This window comes from Nannospalax galili, unplaced genomic scaffold, assembly GCF_000622305.1.
Source record: "Nannospalax galili isolate Female #2095 unplaced genomic scaffold, S.galili_v1.0 scaffold210, whole genome shotgun sequence".
NCBI classification, from domain to species: domain Eukaryota; kingdom Metazoa; phylum Chordata; class Mammalia; order Rodentia; family Spalacidae; genus Nannospalax; species Nannospalax galili.
Genome location: NW_008329365.1, coordinates 1,642,008 through 1,657,460, shown reverse-complemented (window position 1 = coordinate 1,657,460; position 15,453 = coordinate 1,642,008). Strand labels below are relative to the sequence as shown.

At 45.1% G+C, this 15,453-nt stretch overlaps 1 protein-coding gene across 3 annotated transcripts in view; it reads left to right on the top strand.

The window, feature by feature from the left end:
- The window catches only part of Fam234b (family with sequence similarity 234 member B), a 61,882-nt gene that overhangs the window by 19,847 nt on the left and 26,582 nt on the right, over positions 1-15,453 (top strand). For 2 of the 3 annotated variants that reach the window (XM_029565670.1, XM_029565672.1), the window contains exons 2-5: positions 5,622-6,020; positions 8,708-8,836; positions 12,821-13,009; positions 14,790-14,920. In XM_029565670.1, the coding sequence (XP_029421530.1) occupies positions 5,622-6,020; positions 8,708-8,836; positions 12,821-13,009; positions 14,790-14,920 (848 nt within the window). The remainder of the gene's footprint in view (positions 1-5,621; positions 6,021-8,707; positions 8,837-12,820; positions 13,010-14,789; positions 14,921-15,453) is intronic. The other variant, XM_008837435.2, reaches the window with a different exon arrangement.

Genomic DNA, 15,453 nt, shown 5'->3' with positions numbered 1-15,453 from the left:
CTAGTACCTAGTACTGATTTTTGTACCTGGAAAACCTAATACATTTTTATACTTTTAATAACCTTATAATCTAGTCATTTTCTATGTTAAATCACTAGTATTCCAAATAATGACAGTTTTGTCTAAAAAAAAAAACAAAAACAAAAACAACAACAACAACAAAAAAAGCATGTGGCATCACGTCTGGCTCATTAACCACTTTTTAGTATATAGTCCAATATTAACTGCATTCACTTTGTTTTGCAACCCATCTCTAGAACTTTTTCATCTTGAAAGACTAAAAGTCTGTACACATGAAACAATAGTTTTTGATTTCCCATAGAGCCAGGAAACCAACATCTGACTTCCTCTTTCTGTGACTCCACCTACTCTGCTGGAATCACACAGAGGAATCTAAGTGGAATCCCATGGTGTGGTTTTCATACCTGGCTTCTTTCACTGAGCATCATGCTCTCTGAGTTCACCATGTTGTAGTGTGTGTCAGCTTGTCCTTCCTTTCCGAAGGTGAGCAGGAATCCATGGTATGCAGAGAACATATTTTATCACATCAGGAGTGTTTCAGTTAAAAACAAAATAATCACTTTTAAAAAGTGTTATGGGGGGGCGGGATCTGAAGAGATGGTTCCGTGGTAAAAGTGCTTGTTATTACATAGGTATGAAGACCTGAGTCCAAATCCCTAGCACTCATGTAAAAATTTGGGTGTGGTTACACACACGCGGAACCCCAGGGGTTGGAAACAGGGATTGCTAGGGCTTGCTGGCTGCTAACTTAGCTTCCCATTCAGTGAGAGAGCCTGTCTCCAAGGAATAAGATGGAGTGTGGTGAGCAAGGATACCTGACGTCTTCGCAGGCCTCTTAGCATGTACAGGTGTGCACAGTCACACACATGTGCACGTACACTACACACATCACGCACACATATGGCTCTAGGGCTGAGGATATAGCTGAATTGGTAGACTGCTTGCCTGGCATGTATGAGGCCCTGGGTTCAATCTCCAACAGCATAAACAACAATGATACACAACAAAATACAAGCAAGATTTACAGTTCTGGGTGCAAGTTATTACATATAGTTACCTAATTAATAAAACAGTTTGCTTCATGAAGTAGAAATATACATTAGAGAAGATGAGCCTGGTGAGCTGACCTCATGGCATATCCTGAAAGTATTATTGAGTTAGGTTCCTAATAGTCAATTGGTTTTCCTGTACTTTGTGCCTTTAAAAATCAATTACAAAACACCCAAACAAGCAAAATCCAGGACTGGGGAAATGGTTGCTGTGCAAACATGTGGACTTGAGTATAGATCCCCAGCACCCTTATAAAAGCCAGGCATGGACTGACAAGATGGCTTGCCACCAAGCCTGACAACCTGAGTTTGATCCCCAGGACTTACATGGTGGAAGAAAAGAACTAATTCTCACAAGTTGCCCTCTGACTTCCACATACGTCCTGTGCCATACATGTGCTCACACACATATATACATGTGTGCATACACACTAATAAATAAATAAAATAGTAATTTAAAAGAAAGCCAGGTATAGTGGTGCATATCTGTAACCTAGAACTAGGAGGTAGAGACAGGTGGGTCCCAGGGTCTTGCTGGCTAGTCAGTCTAACCAAAACGGTGATTCAGGTTCAATGAGAGATCCTGTCAGTAAGGCAGGCAGAGAACAATAGAGGAAGATACCCCAACTGAACGTTCGGTCTCCACATGCGCATTCATAGGTAAGTGCATGCAGACACACGTGTACACACACACACACACACACACACAGAATCAACTCCAAGTCAGGCACAGGGGCACACAACTGTAATCCCAGCACTTGGGAAACCAAGGCATCAGAATCGACAGTTCAAGTCCAGCCTGTGCTACATAGACCCCTGAAAGCAAACAAACAGACACATCTAATCTTTACTGGATAAAGTAAATAGCTTTGAAAATGAAAATAAAGAGAATTTTCTAGTTATTTGACTGCCACACCACCTAGTGTAGTCTGTGTATCTTTGGAAAGTGCTAAATGCTGTAAAATGATTCTGTGGAATGTCAATTTGTTTTGAAGTTTTTTAAAATTTGTTTTCCTTTTATGTATACGAGTGTTTTACCTGCATGTATGTAAGTGCACCACATGTGTGAAATGCCCATGGCAATCAGAAGAGGGCGTCAGATTCCCTGGAACTGGAGTTATGGACAGTTGTCAGCCACCATATGAGTGCAGGGAATCAAACCCAGGTCCTCTGCAAGAGCAACCAGTGCTCTTAACCACTGAGCCATCTCTCCAGCCCCTGCAGAGGCTGAGGCTGACCACGCATTCCGCCTTGCCACAAGCTTGGATGTGCTGCCCTTTTTAACTTCTGAATGAAAGACTTAATAAGAGTTTTTGTTAGTAACAGCTTGTCAGGTGATTTCCAAAAGATAAACTTTTTTTTTTTTTGGTTCTAGCATGACAAAGGCACGAGTTGTAGTGACAGCCAGGAGTTGGCTTGGGGTGCACCCAAGTCTTTCTGGAAATTCTCTCTCTCTCCCAGTCAATGCAGAGTCTAAGTAGAAGTAGGGTGCTTACTGTGCGAACGAGCTTTTACAAAGTCTTCCATCTCCGTGTTCCTGCTGGACTGCCACCTCTCCTAGGACGCGTGCTCAGAATAGCAGTTTTTGAGGTAAACACTGTTTACTGTGAGACGTTGAAATCACAGGACGGAAGTAAGATTTTGGTGAAACAGGTCCAGATGGAATTTAGCGTCCAACTTTCTAAGTTGTTTCCATAGAAATGGTCAGAAAGCGAGATACTCCTTGAGAGCACACAGAATTGTTCCACAATGCCAGGAATGACTATGGCTTTGTGGCTCTAAGAAAATGGAAGGCAGTAATGCATGTTAGGTGTATGAAAAGTTGATATAGGCTGGATGTGGCGGTGCACACATGGAATCCTAGCATTGGGGAGGGTGAGGCAGGGGGATCACTGCAAGCTTGAGGTCTGCCTGGCCTACACAGTGAATCCCTGTCTTAAAATCGGACTGGAGAGATGGCTCAGTGGTTAAGAGCACTGGCTGCTCTTGCAGAGGACCTGGGTCCTGTCCCAGCACCTACATGGAGCCTAACAGCCGTCTGTAACTCCAGTTTCAAGGGATCTGATGCCCTTTTCTGATCTCTGTGGACATTGCATGACACCAGTGAACTTATATATGCAGGCAATATACTCATACACATAAAATAAAAATAATAAATAAAAAAAATTTAACAAAAGCAGTAAAGACATATGCACATACGAGGGAGAACATGTGTTGTTTGTTTCTCTGAGTCTGTGTTACTTTACTTAGTGAAGTTCATCCTCTGGAGCCTGGTCACTTCCTTAAAGATTAACTCTCCTTTGCCCAGCTGTGATCAGCTTTATTTATTTTGAATAGCAACCCAATATGATGACATTTTGTTGACTTGAGGTCCAACTCTCCCCCACCCCTTCCTCAAATAGAATTAAATATTCTAATGTTGGAAACTTGCACAGATTTGTGTGGAACAAAGCCTAGAAAAAAAACCCCAAACTGTAGGTTACATAGTAATCTACCCTAGTGTGACTTGAGGAGGGAAAACTTTGGTGCTATAATTTCTCTCTTCATTGGTGTTGGACTTCAGTTGAAATGTATTTCTGTATTAGAATGTAAACTTCAATAAAAGTTTGCTTAAATTTGGTGCTACAGAGATGGCTCAGCGGTTAAGAGCTCTGGCTTCTCTTGCAGAGGACCTGGGTTCGGTTCCCAGTACCCACATGGGGGTTCACAACCATCCTTAATTACAGTTCTCAGGGATCCAGTGTCCCCTTCTGGTCTCCACAGACATGGCATACACACGGTGCACTTATCTACATGCAGGCAAAACACTGATACACATAAATAAATAAAATTTTAGATGAACTTTGTTTAAAAGAAAACAAAAAAAGAAGACAGCTTCCTATAAGAATATAGTTATTTGGGCTGGCAAGATGGCCCAGTGGGTAGAGGTGTTTTCCACCAAGTCTGTTGACTTGAGTTTGATCCCTCGGACCCACAAGTTGTCCTCTGACCTCTGCACATGCCTGTTGCATGAAGTACACGCACATACTTAAATAAATAATGTAATTGATAAAAAAGTTACTAGAATACTAGTTTCCCTATCTCCTTTTTAATAGTTTTTCTTTTTAAAATTATTTTCATTTGACACACTGTAATCACACATATTTCTGGGGTACAATATGATATTTCTTCTAATTAGTTTTTAAAGTTTTTTTTTTTGAGGCAGGATCTCATTATGTAACCCTGGTTAGCCTGGAACTTGCTGTGTAGACTGGGCTGACCTTGAACTCACAGAGCTCCACCTGCCTCTGCCTCCTTTGCAAGCACTGGGATTAAAGGTGTGCACCACCGTGCCTGCCTGGTTACTATTCTGTACTTTACTCCTTTAAAAACGTTTTACTTTTGAGACAGGGTCTCAGGTACCCCAGAATAGTCTCAAATTTGCTGTGTAGCTGAGGATAAACTTTAATGTCTGTCTTCCAAGTGCTGAGATTATAGGCGTGTGCCACCATGTCTGCTTTATATGGTCCCTGGACTCTGTGTATGCTGGACAAGCACTCTACCAACTCATGTACATCCCTATCCTCTTTTTATGTCTTTTTTCTTTTAAAAATTTTATTATTTATGTTTTATGTATATGAGTGTTTTACTTGCGTGCATGTAGGTGCACCACATGTGTGCGATGCCCGCAGAGACTAGAAGAGGGTGTTGGGTCCCTTAGGCTTGGAATTACAGACAGTTGTTCACTTCCATGTGGGTGCTGGGAACTGAATCTGGGCCCTCTGTGCAGCCAGTGCTGGTAACCACTGAGTCACCTCTCTAGCCTCTGCTTCTTTTTTAGAAAAGACCTCACTTTAAAGCCCAGGCTGGCCTCCAGTTCATGACAGTTCTCCTGCCTCAGCATCTCAAATGCTGAGATTGCAGGTGTGAGTCATCATGTCTGGCTCTCTTTGCTCTCAAGAATAATGTTTTAGCTTTCACATGTGAGAACGTGAGGATTTATCTTTCCCTGCCTGGCTTATTTCAATTGCGTGGTCTCCTCCAGTTCGATCCTTGCTGCTGCTGCTGCAGCCTTTATGGTTTTCTTTCTTTTATATATATATAATTAAAATTTTTTTTCCTATTTCATATATGATTGTTTTGCCTGTATCTATGGAAGTTTGCCTGTGCATGCAGTGCCCACCTAGGCCTGAAGAGGGCATTAGATCCCCTAGAACTGGAGTTACTGAAGATTGTTAGCCACCTTATGGGTGCTAGGAACTGAACCCAGGTCTTCTACAAGAGCAGCCAGTGCTTTTAACTGCTGAGCCATCTCTCCAGCCCCTTTGCGTTTTTCTTAACCTCATGAAGGCCATACTTCTAGGGCACTGGGCTTTTCTTCTCTTCCCACCCCCTTCTCTGTGCTAACAGCTAAGTATGCAGAAAGCCATCAAGGTCTTAGTGGTGTAAACCTAGGTTTCTGGGTGTCATTTTGCTTTGTGGGTCACCCCAGGTATCTGCCGTGCTCTGGTGAGACTTTTTCCTTCTGACTCTCATTGACTCTGTCCTGTCGTTTTTGTTTTTTTTTTTTAGGGAAGAAGAGCCCAGACCTCGGGGAGTATGACCCTCTTACGCAGGCTGACAGTGACGAGAGTGAAGATGATCTTGTGCTTAATTTGCAACAGAAGAATGGAGGGGTCAAAAATGGGAAGAGTGCCTTGGGAGAGGTGCCCGAGCCGGACTCAGATGCTGAGGCTGCAGGGGCTGCAAAGCCACATCTTTCAGAAGTTGTCCCAGAGGGGTACCCCTCGGAACCCCTTGGGGGCCTGGAGCAGAAGGCCACCTCTTCACTGGTGTCCTATGTACGCACATCTGTCTTCCTACTGACATTGGTGATCTCCATGGTCTTGGTACTTCTCTGTGCTTTCCTCATTCCCTGCCCCCCGAGAGACCTGCACAGCACATGGAGCCGTCGCTTAGGCTCCCAAGGAGGTGAGTTGCGGGATTTTTAGATCTGATCTGTTGATTTTCATATGCTAGTATGTTGAAGTTTTCCTCCAAATCATTAAAAGAATATTTTTTTTTGAATTTTATGTGTATGAGTGTTTTGCCTACATGCATGTTAGTGATTCACATACATTCAATGCCTGCAGAGGTCAGAAAAGGTGTTATGTTAGCCACCATATGGGTGCTGGGAACTGATCCCTGGTCCTCTGCAAGAACAGCCAGTGCTTTCACCGGGCTGAATCATCTCCACCCCCACTCCAAATCATTTTTGGAGATAGTATTTCACCACCATAGCCCTGACAGGGTTGGCACTCACTATGTAGTCCAGACTGTCCTCAAACTTGTGGCGATCTTTCTTCTTCAGCTTCCCAAGTGCTGGGACTACAGGTGTGCACCACCATACCCAGCTTTCCCTCTAAATCTTAAAAGTAATGTGTCATACAATCTTTCCTCCCTGGGCATGGAGGTGGTTAGGAGAGTTGAAATAAAACAAATAGATCGCCACGCCTCTGAATCCCGGGGATTTACTGCCTTTGTGGAATGTCATTCATCTTTCTTAGACAGACCCAGAGGGTAGGATATAGGTTTGTTGGGTTCCTGTGTAGAGCCAACACTGTCAGGAGACTACAGAGGTGCAGGAAAGGCTATTTACACAGTCAGGTGAGGCCCAAGGCCTGGCCAGACCAGAGCCCAGGGCTCTTAAAAGCCTGTCTCCTTCCTTAATTATACAAGCCTGACCTAATTTGAATTTTGAAGTAATTTCATTTTTCATAGACGGTAGCTGCTGTTTTTCCTCCTTGGCCCCTCCTGGTTGAGATGGCGCTGCCCCAGTGGTGCCTGTTTTTGTGGTTGAGATGGCGCTGCCCCAGTGGTGCCTGTTTTTGTGGTTGAGATGGCGCTGCCCCAGTGGTGCCTGTTTTTGTTTGGTTTTGTTTGCCTCATTTGAAGCAAAGTTCTTGAAGCTTCTTGTTCTGAAGCAGGGTGTGTGTCTCAGCTCTGCCCAGCAGCCTGTCTCTTGTCAACCACATCAGGCTATTTTTGGACAGCTCTGATCATCCTGAACAGGAAGGACTGTCTCTCTGTCACTTATCTGACCTCAGGGGAATTAGCTTTTGATGGGTTCCCTGTTCCCATCTTCAGTTCTCTCAGGGACGTGTTGGTTTACATGTGTAGAATGTGTACACAGTGAGGGGACTGCAAGCACATTGCTGTGTGGCCGGCACTCAGCTGAGGAAGTGGAACATTGTTGAGGCCTCTGAGTCTCCTGCCCTACCTCTTTTGCCCACCAAACAACTGTCTTCTTTATTTGTGCTGGTTACTCCTTGACTTTAACATTTTGCCACATTGACCCAGACACCTGAAAATTTTCGTTAATTTTACCTCTTTTTGAATCTTATATAAATTTAATTGTAATAGTATGAGGCTTGCTTTTTTTTTTTTTTTTTTTTTTTTTTTTGTCTTTTTGAGACAAGGTGTCCTTGTAGCCCCAGCTGTCCTAGAACTCATTAGGTAGACCAGCCTGGCCTCTGTCTCTCACAGAGATCTGTCTGTCTCTGCTCCCAAGTACAGGAATTAAAGACATGTACAACCATGCCCAGCCCTTCTTTTTTTTTTTTTTTTTTTTTTTTTCTTTTTTGGTCTTTTTGGGACAGGGTCTCCCTGTAGCCCCAGCTGGCACAGAGATCTGCCTGCCTCTGCCTCCCAAGTGCTAGGATTAAAGGCCTGCACCACTTTTTTTTTTTTTTTTTTTTTTTTTTTTAAATAAATGATGCTAAGAACATTTTTTCTGTTTCCAGTGCAGTGTGTAAGAAACCTAGGAGTGAAGTTGCCAGTCAGAGGGTGTGTGCCTCTTCATTCTTAGTGGGTTTTTAGATTTTCTGCCAAAGTGGTTCTCACTATGTAGCTCCATCTGGCCTAGAACTATGCAGACCAGTCTTGCCTTGAACTCACAGAGATCCACCTGCCTCTGCCTCCTGATTGCTGGCTTTGAAGATACATATCACCATGCTGGGCCAGATTGTCCCTTGTCGCTGCGCCCCACTGGCCTCCATTGCCCCTTGTGAGGACGAAGGATGGGCTGGCTCTGTGAACTTTAGATTTCCTTTGTGCATGGCTGGCTCAGCACTGTAGGTGGGATGATATCCCTGTTTCCCCATGGCCTTCTTGACCTTGGCTCTGTAGGAGGGGAGGGTGCCTTGGTATATCTAGAACAGAAGTCAGGTCCCACAGCCTTTGCTGTGGGGCAGGGCCATAGGTTTATCTATAGCTTTTGAAGTAGAGCAGTTGTCTATACTCAGATTCTTCTGCCTTGCTAGGCTGCACCTTTCTTGGGCCTTTTCTAGGGAAGCCAAGTCTCTTGGGGCTTCTTTAGTCCTGTGCTGTTTTGGGGTTAATGACTATTTGGTTAACATCTTGTCTGGACTATTTGAGGCCAAGGATGCATAACCATGCCATTCCTCTATCCCGTGTGGGGTCTCTATCCTGGGTCCCTTACTCCCTCCTCCTTTCAGAGCCTTATTGAGTTGGTTTTATGTGTAATATCCAGGGCTCTGGGCCAGGTGAGGGAGAAGTGTGTCTCCGCTATCTTGTCGGAGAACCAGAAGTCCATGTGGATTTACATCTGTCTTCTTTCTAGTCTGGCAGCAGAGAACTGGTCTTGGTAACTGGCTCAGGCCCTTTTTGTTTTATTATGTGTGCTCCAGGCGGGGACCTGTCTCCGTTGGAGCTGGCTGACGTGAACGGAGATGGCCTTCGGGATGTACTTCTCTCCTTTGTGACATCCAGGAATGGGACTGAGGGAGGTAAGAGATGCATCTTTCATCTTTGGAGGCTGCCACAGGGGAGCTGCCAGCTGGAAGAAAACCTAGTCATCTCCTGAGGGGCACTGCAGAAGAAGGTCTGCAAGGGCCAGAAGGTCACCACAGATCTGCCATACATGACGTGCCTCACCAAAACGTTCCTGTGTGTAATAAAGGTCATTTTAAGAAGCCGGAGTAAGTCATAGTTGGACTTTGAGTGGTCATCCAAGTCAGTGAAGACCTTGGTTCAGAGAAGAAATGACCTGCCCACACCCTGCAGTGGCAGCCTTAGTAATTAGCTGTGTGTGTGTGCGTGCACATGTGGAGGCCAGAGGTTAGCCTCTGATGTCATTCTTCAAGAACTGTCCACCTTGGTTTTTTTTTTTTTTTGGTCTCTTTGAGACAGGGGTCTCCTTCAGCTGCCCTGGAACTCACTATGTAGACCAGGCTGGCCTCTATCTCTTGGAGTCCTTGAGTTCTGGGACTAAAGGTGTGCATTGCCAAGCCCAACTTATGTCCACCTTGTTGTCAACCTAGAACTGGCCAGCATTCCCCAGGGATTCCCCCCCTCACCCTGCTGTCTATGCCTCCCTGGCACTGGGATTATAAGTATGTACCGTACCACCCAGCTTTCTTGTGTGGGTTTCCTGGGATCAAATTCAGGTTCTCTAGCTTGTATAGCAAGCACTTTACCAACTGAGCCATCTCCCTGGCCCAATACGTATTTCCATTTTTTGAGTCAGTTTTCCATAGATTATAATGAATCCTACCCTGCTCTCCCAACCCTGGCAGGGTTGGTCATGATCATAACTTAACAGCTTTGCACCCAGATGTCTGGGCTAGGTGCTGTCCTTTCCTGCTTTGGTTTGCTGCTCCAGGTTGTCCTCTACCAGGGAGGGTGGGCCATATGGAGAGCATCTTAGCTATGGGTTCCTTTGCCTGCCGGACTCCTGCTGGACCTGGCCAAAGGGTAGCACAGTGGGAACTGGAGGAAATGGAGAGTGGGGTGGGGTTATTTATTTCTCTGTGTCCTTCCCTGCCAGACCTAGAGCAGGAAGGCTATGAACTTGACCACTGGTCATAGCTGGTCTCAAGCTGGCCCTCCTGGAGGACTTTCTTTTCTGGAGTAAGTAGTCTCTCTCCTTTGGGCCTGGGAGCAGTAACAGCATACTGCCACTAGTGGGCCCCCTCCATCCTGACATATCTTTGTTGATAGTCTTATTAAAGCCTCAACAGTTTATACAGCTGAGTGTGCTGTTTCTGGGACTCTGGCAGATATGTGGGACAAATGTGGAAGCAATCAAAAAATGTGCTGTGTTTTCATCACAGATGCACAGCATACTGGTCTGGTCCTGTGATGTCTGTTAACAGTGGCTGATTCCAGCGTGTCAGCTGACACAGGATTCCTTCCCCGAGGCCGAGGAAACCCTAGGAACTGCTTTCTAATCATTTAGGCCCCAAGTAAATGTTTAGGTATGCTTTAGAGATGTCTACACTGTGTGACTGCCTGGCGTTATTATAAATGCCTTTCTGAGACTTGATTGGTGTGGAGAAGCAATTCTGTAGAGAAAGCCTCCAGCCTAAGAGCAGGCTTTCTTACAGTCTTTTTAAAAAATTTTTATTTATTTTTATTTTATGTGTATGAGTGTATTGCCTGCACATATGCAAGTGCACCTGTGTTGTGCAGTGCCCACAGATGTCAGAGGAGGGCATCGGGTCTCCTGGAACTGGACTTATGGATGGTCATTAGCTGTCGTGGGTGCTGGGAACCGAACCTCAGTCCTATGCCAGAACACCCAGTGTTCTTAACTGCTGAGTCATCTCTCCAGCCCTGTTTCATATAGTCTTTGCTTGATTACATTTTCCTGGCCTAGCAATCATTGACCTTTGAAGTAAAGTTAGGAATATTGTGGGTATTTGATGTTTTTTGTTTAAAAAAATTTTTTTTTTGTTTTTTGACCCTGTAGCCTCAGCTGACCGGCTCCATAGACCAGGCTGGCCTTGAACTCACAGAGATCTACCTCCTGAGTGCTGGGATTAAAGGCATGAACCATTGAATTTTTTGATGCCAGCTGTGGTGGTGCACGCCAGTACTTGGGAAGCAGAGGCAGGTGGATCTCTGTGAGTTCAAGGCCAGCCTGATTTACATAGTGAGCTCCAGGCCACCTGAGACTACAGGGAGACCCTGTCTTAGAAAGACCCAAAAACTTTTTTTTTGATTTATTTATTTCTCTTTTATGTATGTGTTTTGCTTCCATGTGTAAAAGTGCACATGTGTGTGTAGTGCCTAAAGAAACCAGAAGAGAGCATCGGATCCCCTGGAATTGGAGTTAAGGACAGTTGTTAGCCGCCTTGTGGGTGCTGGGAACTGAACCTGGGTTCTCGGCAAGAGCATCAAGGGCTCCTAACCACTGAGCCATTTCTCCAGCCTGCATTTGATATTTTCCTTGCTTTGTTGGGTATCAAGATGGTTAGTGACAAGGCCATGGGTTTGGACACTATATGGACCAGCCTGATTAGTCCAGAGATGGTAAAAGTAGAAATGTAAATACCATTTGGTGCGTTCTCTGTGCTATGCCCTGTTGTATTTACTTAGCACATGTGAATGAATTTACCTCTCAACCAAGTAGGCTAATATATTGTTCCCTTTTCTAGATGAGGAAACTGAGGTCCACTGGGCTTAAGGATCTTGCTTAGAGTAAAAAGTAGACTTGGGGTTCAGCTCCAGGAGTCAGGCCCTGTGGGCCCTTGACCTCAACCCTCATGCCACATGGATATACCCATAACCCATAATGCTTTGCATCATAGGGTAGCTAGGGTTTGAGTTATTATTTGCTTGTTCACAATTCACTCAGCAAGCATGATGGACACCCACCAGAGTCGCTGTTCACCTCCAGGGTTGTGCTGGTTGTATAGAGAGCTCACCAAGAGGAGCATGGCTTCTGCCTCAAGGAACCATAGTCTAAGGGTTAACCTATTAGCTCCCCAAAAAACACAAGTCAGAGAATGGCCGTGGACTCAGTAGGGTCCTTAAGCAGGAAGAACAGCATAGGATGTGAGTGTTCTGGAAAAGTCTAGAAGCAAACATATTCCAGCACTGCTTATCACTGTGTCTGCCTCAGGCAGCAAGGTCTTAAACAGTGAGCCACACCTTCTCTCCTGTTTGGGGGCCTGTATGTTTAATTAGTGATATGAGGGTCAGGAAGGATGACGCTCTGAATCCGTTTCCTTACTGGTATTAGTGATGGCTGAAAGTGCCAAGTGTGTGAGATGAGGCAAGATATCCTGTCCTGGGCTGGAGAGATGGCTCATCAGTTAAGAGCACTGACTCCTTTTGCAGAGGGCCCAGGTTCAGTTCCCAGCACCCACATGATGGCTAACAGCCATCAGTAACTCCAGTTCCAGGGGATCCAATGCTCTTTTCTGGCCTCTGTGGGCATTGCACAACATGGGTCCTTATGGCAGTTGGTTTTCTCCTTCCACCATGTGGGAACACTGGAACACTGCTAGGGATCGAACTTAGGTCATCAGGTTTGGCAGTAGACGTCTTTATTCACTAAGCTATCTAGCTGGCCCTTGTTCCTATCTTTTCCTCAGCAAACAATGGGTTGCTTTGTATACCAGGCATTTCGTGAAGTGCTGAAAAATCAGAAATTAATGAGACAGTATCTTTTGTTAAGGACATCACTAGTTCATGGGGACTGAGGTGGCAGACAGATAAACAGATGTGCTGGGAAATGCGAAGAAACGGAGTTGTAGTGAGGCAGCGTAGAGGGGCCCTCAGCATCTTGTCTTACATGAGGTGTGAGAGCAGATGACAGGTTGTGTGTTCATACCTTGTCAGAAGTACAGGAGGGAGCTGAGCACACAAGCCTGAGTTTTTTGCCTTAACACCCACCGTTTACTTTTATTTTCTGGTCTCCTGCTCATTCCTGACTCTCACCTCCTCTGCCTCCTTCTCTTCTTATGTCTCCTACATGCTTTTAGGTGACTCACAACCAACTGCAGACCTTGTGTGCCTTTCCGGGATGAATGGAAGTACACTCTGGTCTAGTCCCCTCCCAGAGGAGGCTCAAGATGTCACATGCTTGGATCTGATGCTGGGAAGTGTGACTGAAACCGTGTGCCTCGTGACCGGGACACGCAAGATGCTCCGCGCGTTCAATGCCACATCAGGTAGATTTGCCGCTTGAGGTCTTTGCTTCTGTGAGCCATCATTTGGGATTCAAACTGTTTGGAGGGGAAGGGACTTTCCCCCTCTGACAGGATGGGAAGTCTGCTTTACTGCTCTGGAAGGTGGTAATTATGGGACTAAGATAAGAGGTTTGGGCAGATGGAGAAGTAGATCCTTGTTGCAGCTTGTTTGGTGATAAGATGGAGTTAAACTGTTATCCAAACAGAAATTACCCTGAGGCCTTGGTTGTAAATAGTCCCTCTACACTGTTCTTTGTACAAAAGATAAGGGAGCTTTACCTCTTTCTGTCTGAACTACACAGGTCCATGCATGAACCTAAGATTTAATCTATTAAAAACTATACTAGGGAAAGAACTCAGGCTTTTCAAGGCTGTTGATGTGACTTATAGGATCTTTATGTAGCCCTGGTTAGCCTGGAACTTGCTATGTAGACCATGATGGCCCCAAACTCACAGAGATCTGCCTGTCTCTGCCTCCCAACTACTGGGACTAAAGTCATATACCACTATGCCTGGTCTCAGTGTGGCCTTTTGCTTCTTCTTACTTGTAGATTCATACACAGAAGGGTTGGAAAAGAATCTAGTATAGATATCTCCTCACAGAGTCATGAATGCCCTGTCAGTATGCTTGTCTCAAGGGGCCCTGAGTTTAAGGGAAGTTGAACAAACAGCAATGCCCTTCCCACATCTAGAGGTGCCATAGTAGGATGCTTTATTTGGGCTCCCTACCCCACTGTATCCCAGGTTGGCCTCCAAGGCATGCAGTCCTCCTGTCTCAGCTTTCCTGATGCTGGGATTACAGGTGTAAATTATCATGCCTGGCTTGTGGGGTGTCTGTGAATGAAAATAAAGTCAGGGTCTGAGGATGTAGCTCAATTAGAGTGCTTGCCTAGCATGCACAAAGCCCTGAGTTTGAGTCCTAGGACCACATAAACCACGTTTGGTGGCACAGGCCTATAATCTCCATGCTCAGGATGCAGAAGAAGGAGGATGGTGAGTTCAAGGTCATCCTTGGCTACTTTGTAAGTTCAAGGCCAGCTTGGTCTACATAGCAAGTTCCAGGCTAGCTGGGGCTACAGGGAGACCCTGTCTCAAAAAACTAAAACCAAACCAAACCAAAACAAGGGACTGGAGAAGTGGCTCAGTGTTTAGGAGCACCGACTGCTCTTGCAGAGAACTGTCTGTAATTCAAGAGCAAAGGAATCTGATGCCCTCTTTTGGCCTCCATGGGCATTGCACTTACATGGATACACTTACATACATGCAGGTAAAACACTCATACACATTAAATAAATAATAAAAACCAAGCACAAACAAAAATCCCATAAAACCAAGCAAAAACAGGCAAAAAACCAAAAACCAGAATGCACTTGGCTGATTTAGCTCAGGGATAGAGTCCTTGAAAGCCTTCTGAAGTTTCTCTGATGCTTATGTATGGGTTGAAAGGAGTCTGAGTGGGCCCTTAGTGGCCATAGTGCCCCGATGGACCCATTCTGCAGCCCTGGTAGATCGAGCTTCTGCCTCCAGGAGAGACTTCAACAGCTCTATTTGATGTAAGGTTGTTACATGGAACTGTAGTCATATGTGCAAAGATTTCAGATCCCACTTTGTCCTCAGATTGGAAAGTAACGGGGCAAAGTGTAGAGGCTCTGGTGTCGGCTGTTCAACCCTTTGGTTTTCTTTTCTGGTCTGGGAACATTGCGCCTGCCTTTTCCAGGGGCAGAAAGCCAAAGTGGTGATCTGCCTATTTGTCCTTCTCTAGGCAAAGCCATCTGGTCTCTAAACCCGAACTACCTGTCCAATGGCACCTTGGCTGCCCCAGTCGTGGTGCTGCCGGACTTGGATGAGGATGGTGTCAGAGATCTCGTGGTGCTGGCCATTGGGGAAATGCAGGTATAATCTTTTTTTAAAAGGCTTGTGCTTCTTTTGGGGGAATACTTCAGTTGTCGTTACTCAGCATCTAGGGGTGTGATTGGAAGTGCTGCCTGAACTTCTGTTTTTGCAGTCGCTTATGCAGAAATAAGTTCTCTTGGTGAGGTTCAGTGAACAAGTGAGCATTCCAATCCCATTTTCCCAGCAGTTCCATTGTGGTTCTGTGGGCTGTGGTGGAGTGGCGCTCTGGAGACAGACTGGTTGTGTATAAATTCCTTCTCCACTACTTTGTAGTAGCTTTGTGGCCTTGGGCAAACTGTAACCTAGCCAAGCTCTAGTTTCTTCATATTATGAATAGGGAAGTTATATCTACTTGTAGGATGCTTATGGAAACTAGAGCTAATAAATTTAAAGTCCTTAGAACACTGCCTGTTTTTTTCCATGTAAATGTAATGCTAGTTTTGCAATATTGTATCCATTTCAATTTTTAAAATTTATTTAATTTTTTAAAGAAGAATTTCATTGCAGCTTTAACATACTCATTAACAATTTCT